Genomic DNA, 6,169 nt, shown 5'->3' on the forward strand with positions numbered 1-6,169 from the left:
GGTGATTGAGCCTTTCTTCAAATGCCAGCGTTGTTGGAAACGTTCATGCTAAACTAAAAAAAATTATAATGGGTCTGGGTCTGCAAAGTATAGAAACAATTCATCCATGAATAGGGACAAACTCATCATACCAAAAATGCCCGACAAGAAAAAATCATAGCACAAAATAAAATTTGGCTAGTCGGCCGAAAAATCAATAGACTTAATTTGAATTATTTTCATGAATGATAGATAATCAATATGTAAATGCGTATGCAGTAATTGTTGACAGTCATTATGTAAAAGATTAAAAGATGGATTGAAGTCATTATGTGGATGATGGATATAAAGTCATTATGTTGAGTTTTTGTGTGTTATCGGCTCCTACCGTGTCTACTTTGTTGTTTCTAGTAGGATCGCTAATGGTTGAGCTTCAACTCATTGGGTCAGCCAATGGGTTGAAGCCCAACCCAACCTGCCCAATGCCACCCCTACGACGTAATGCCAAAACAACAACAAACGAAAGCACACATTTTGAAAGGAAAATGGTATTATCATAATTTCCTTACAATAGCGTTATCACTAGCAGGAACCGTCATCCAACGATCATCACATTACATGGTGAACGATCATCAAATTTTCATCACGTAATCCATGCAACTGAATTCTAAACATATAACTAAAGCGTAAATCTTGAAGTTCAAGCATGAAAGAAATTAAGAGCTTCAGTTAACTTACCAAACAATAGATGGATAAACTGTAGTAAAGATCAAAATCAGCAATTTAAGCAAAAGAAAATCTGAAGGATTGAAATAGGTGGTGCTCACAGGTCATTTGGCTTTGGCAGCCTCCAATTCTTCCCTGACCTTATCAAACATGGAAAGCATCAAAGAACGCATGTTGGCAATCTCTACAAGTGCGTCAAGTGCAGATTCAAATGAGAGTTGTGCTGCCCGTAGCTTCGGCGAAACCAAACCACCAAACATCAACAGTGACTTAGTCCGCTCCTTCTGAAGTTGATGTTGGTGATCAGTTTCAGCTTTAAGTGGGGGTGGAGATCCATCCTTATCCTTTCGTTGTCGTATCTGTGGACTCATATTCATAAGTGGAGCTCCATTGTCATTGTCGGAGGATGCCCATTTGCGCAATGTAAAATGATGAATTTGCTCTGTTTCAGTATCAGATTGCTGGGTTACTTGCAGAAATGTACTTGCATTGTGGGATTTCAGGTCCAACAAAGCACTGCTCACGCGTGACTCGCCCATAGAATGTCGAGCACTTGCTAATTGCAACCACCCCTGTTCGTGTTATCCCTATTCTATGTTAGTATAACAATTTAAATTAAAAGTATACAAATAAAAATAGTATGATTTAAGCTAATTTTACCTGCCGGAGTGTCCAGGACAGTGAATCCAATAGGGTTAAATACCCGTCTATTGAATCCAGGAATTGCAATGAATTTTCATTCAATTCAGAGAATGCAATTTTATCTCGTCCTTCCAAGCTCGGTGATTTAGGGTCTTCTTCCAAGCTGAGTGATTTAGGGTTTTCTTCCAAGCGGAGTGATTTAGGGTCTTCTTTCAAGCTCTGGGATTTAGAGTCTCCTTCTTCCACGTTCTGTGATTTAGAGTCTTCTTTCAAACTCTGTGATTTAGGGTCTCCTTTTTCCAAGCTCTGTAATTTATGTTCTTTCAAGCTCTGTGGTGTAGGGTCTTCTTCTAAGCTCTGTGACATGGAGCCTTCTTTCAAGCTCGGGGCTTTATTGGCTTGTTCTTCCAAGCTTTGTGATTTTGGGTTGTCTTCTTCCAAGTTCTGCAATTTAGGTTCTTCTTCCATTGAGAACTGGGGATTCAATATGAAAACCCCTCACTTTTTTCAGTCATAAGCCATCACTGTCACTGAGCTTTCTGAACAATTTGGTCATTTAGTCAGTGACATTACTAAAATTCAACTCGCCACAACTAAATTCATTTATGTTTTATATTTTTGGGCCAAAGATACTTTCCTAAAAAACAAAACAAAACAAACTGATAAGGCTTACAACTAGTTTAGATAAACAAATCTAACACCAATGACTACAGAATGTGAAAATAAAACAAACATGATATAGGAGCGCAATTCTTTCAGATAAAGATTGGAGTGAGCTAAGTGCAGCATTTGCACTAAATCATCAACGGTATCAATACTCTTCTCCTTTCTTCTTTCAACTACGGTCAGTAAGCACCAGCGCAAAGTCTTAGAATAAAGATAACAAACATGAGAAGCAAGAAAACGACACATATTTAGGCCAGCCATTGGAAGGAGAATTTTAGGGTCTAAGGCTTATATTTTTGGCTTTTGGCCTACCACTGGACATTGTCTTAAAGCCACTGTCATTCACATGAGAAGCTTGACTGAAGCAGACCATGGGCTTTCTATAATCCCGAAGTAAAAAATCACAAATTGACACTGAACCAATAAAATAAAAGAAACAAGATAAAAGACAAACCAAGAAGAATCATACAACAAAAATCCCCAAACGGGAATTCGAGATAAGTATCAGCTCTCCAACTTCTAAGAAGAAAAACAAAAATCATACATCCACAGCAAATCAGACCGTTTAAAAAACTAAGTGCTCCTTCAGATGTTCTATAAGCAGCCAACCGATCCGAAAAATGGAAATACTCAGAAGACAAATTCATTGTTTAATTTTGTGTGCCACCCAAAACCGATAATTTGTTGGATATCCAAATCAATCAAGCTCGAGCAAATAAAAACATAACCAGAAACTATAAGATGTTCACAGAAGACAAAGAACACATCCATGACAAACCAAATAAAAGGACTACATGGTTTCTCATTAATTTTCTTTGAATTAAGAAAGAATTACCATTCCCCAGCAAACCAAATCATTATAACCTTAATAGAAATTGAAACAGAAACTCGAGGTATCACTGTATTAAAGAACGACAAAGAAAAAAAAAGCCTAAATCTGATCCAAATTATAACGTCTAACCAGCACTCTGAATTGAAGATTTTATTTTGAAAATGGAAGCAATAAATTCAGAAATTGTCTTTCAAGACCCAAACTTCTTATTGAGATAAATAACTAAGAAATAAATGGGGATACGATATAGATATATTTTATTTAACAAATTCTGCTTATACAAATTGAAAGGGGCTTCAGTTTCTAACTACTCGAATGCTCCCAGAACGAATTCAAACACATCAAACCCTAAATAACCTGGTTCGACCAGTAACAGATCATAAAATTGACACAAAGCATATTCTATTTCATTCTAAAACACAAAAAGAAATAGTCTTTCACAACCGACCGTGTTTGCAAACGAAAACATTAACAGAGATCTAAAGAACATTACATCAAAATTTTAGCATAATTTGCATATGAAAATCCACAAAAAATAATCCATGAGAGAGGAATCACCTGAAAACAAATTGAAAGGTCCAAAACTGATAAAATAGATTGAAACAAAACGGAAAATAAAATGCAAACCATAAGGAGATTATGCAAATGTAATACTAAATACAACGCCCTCAGCTAAACAGTTGCTTAATCTAATATCTCAAAACTAGCTATATATATAGATCAACATAAAAACAGGTTAAATTGATGCCACAATTAAAGTAGAGTTCTTCAAAATTTTCCATTACAATCGGTACCGAAACTACACAGACAAAGCTGAATTACAAGAAACTGGGGCCAAAATCTTTTAATATCACCATAACAACACGAATGGTGAACAAGCAACGATCAATTTGGAGAAATTACCTGAGATTTGGAGTTGGGTTCGGATTGGAATCGTTTGGGAGTGGCTGTGCTAAGAAGATGTAAGGGTTCGGATTGGAATCCTCAGAGATTGACCGGAAGAGAGTTGGCGCCACAGGAAAGATGAGAGAGGGAATGCTCAGAATAACGATCCAGTCTTTTTCTTTTTGGCTTATTTTTTAGAAGAGAAATTTTATTTAATCTCTTTCAACACCCAATTTAAATTTTAAATGTTAATTATCATTTTTACCTTATTGCATAATTACCATTAAGTACAAGATGAATTAAAAATAAAACTAAAATTTATCAATAAACCCACCCCCTATAATTAAACTATACATCACTCCTTGTTATTCTACGTTCATTCTAACTAAAATCCTAATAGCTCTTGTAGAGAAAAATAAGTTTTTTCTATTGATGGATGGTGATTTTGAAGTTTTAATTTCTCCAACTAAGGTATGACTCAATTTGTTGCCATGCTTGTTTGTCAATTTGTTACCGTGCTTGTTTGACAATTTGTTGTCGTGCTGGTTTGGTTGGTCTTATGGCTCTTCTTATACTTGCATCTGTAAGCACTTGGCTTTGCAGCTTTTAATGGTTGCAGCTTCTCATTAGAATTTACAATTAACTTCTTTAGCCATTTAAACGATCAATTAACTCATTGATTATAATCCAACAGATTGTAGAAACAAATTGATCAGAAAGTAAGGAAAAGATGAATTGCTTAATCTCAGATAATTAGTTCCAGAATTAGGAGTGCTTCAAATTTTTGAGAAAACAATTGATCATACAAACAATGACAACTTACATTAACAGTGGAGTTTTTCTTTTTCGAAAGAACAAAAATTTGCAGAGAGGAAAGTTGGTTTGATAAGAGAAGGTGATGGGGGTTATTTATTGTGGTGGTGTTGATAGCAACCCAAGTAACTGGTTTGGTTGAGAGAGAGAACCTATGTCTTGGTTTGGTAAAGAGAGCAAATATCTTGGTTTTGTAGCAGAAAAAACAGTAGCCATAGAAGATGCTAGAGGGGGTCGCAAAGATGCGTAATGTTTTTATTTTCAAGCTTCTTTGAAAAAAAAAAATTCAATTAGAGATTTTATTTATAATTGGGTGTAAAGACAACTTTACATTTTGAATTGGATTTAAGAAGGTAGTTTAGGTAATAAATTTGGGTTTAAAGATATATTAATTCTTTAATAAAAAATAATATGGGTGTAAAGAGTATGTTGGGTGTAGAAAGATGTTACATGAGTTCAAATAAAATTTCCCTTCTTACAAAAACTTTAATTTTGTGGGTCATGGATTTAGTTAGGGGTGGTTCGGTATGGGATCCCATACCGAAACCCTTGTCCCGATTCTTAAACCGAAATTTTCAGGAATCCCAATTTCAATACCGATCCCAAACCAAATTTTCGGGAATCTCAATTTTCGGGAATTCCAAAATAGTTTCGGGATTTCGGGACAATTCGGGAATCCCGAAATGATTTTGGGCTTTTAGGCTTTTAGACTAAAATTTGACATATTATGCTTTTGGGCCCAATCTGCCAATATGTTTCTACTAATCTGCCAACCAAATGGCAAGGCTTGTTTCTACTAATCTCTACTTAATACTAACACTTAGTTTTCATTTCCATGCAGAGACTGATGGATCAACTGCAAAATAGTGAAAGAAAACTAATAAGCTCAAAACTGTACACAAAAACCAAAATCAAGCAAAACGAAGAAGCTCAAAACTGAACATTGCAAAGTAACCTGTTAATCATGCCCGAAAAATTTGACCACAGAAACTGAGCAAGCATGCCAAGAATCAAAGCAAACCCCACAAGAGTCAAGAAATGATAATTGAGCCATTTGAAGAGTACCCCGACAAGTTCTATGCACAAATTTGACAAAGTTTCATAGTATATATATAACCAATCTGCCCACTGCCCATTTGTGCACAATAACATCTGCCTATTTAATTTCTACTACACATGCATGCAATAAAAATAAATTAAGTACCAAATCCAAAAACAAAAATAATAGTTACAATTGAGGACCAAATACACTTGTTATTACAGCGGGCAATGGAGTGGACAGTGGAGTGGTGCAGTACACTCGGATCTGAAAGTTCGTTTTAAAAGTGCTGCATTGCAAGTTGATGTCCATCAGAAACATAATAGACATTCGAAACTTTACTTAATATCCACCACATAAGTTCTTAGACATTCTTAATTCGCCACTAAACTTACTAACATAAGTTCTTAGACATCACTCATATATATTGTTCACATATTTTTACTTAAATAATGGCATATGTGCGAAGTGGTGATAGAGACTTATCTACATTATTGAAGTCGTAATATTGTTAAAGGAAACTGATAATAAATTATTTTCTCTTCTAACAAACTTCTATTTAATCAACTTTCATTGTTTTTGTTTAA

At 35.1% G+C, this 6,169-nt stretch overlaps 1 protein-coding gene across 1 annotated transcript; it reads right to left on the minus strand.

The window, feature by feature from the left end:
- Positions 1-511: 511 nt before the first annotated feature.
- On the minus strand, positions 512-3,944 carry LOC103409281 (uncharacterized). The gene is made up of 3 exons (XM_029105635.2): positions 3,749-3,944; positions 1,366-1,886; positions 512-1,277 (listed from the first exon to the last, which is right to left on the minus strand). The coding sequence occupies exons 2-3, from the start codon at positions 1,813-1,815 to the stop codon at positions 810-812; spliced, it is 918 nt and encodes a 305-aa protein (XP_028961468.1). The 5' UTR covers positions 1,816-1,886; positions 3,749-3,944; the 3' UTR covers positions 512-809.
- Positions 3,945-6,169: the final 2,225 nt, after the last annotated feature.

This window comes from Malus domestica, chromosome 07 (assembly GCF_042453785.1).
Source record: "Malus domestica chromosome 07, GDT2T_hap1".
Taxonomy (NCBI): domain Eukaryota; kingdom Viridiplantae; phylum Streptophyta; class Magnoliopsida; order Rosales; family Rosaceae; genus Malus; species Malus domestica.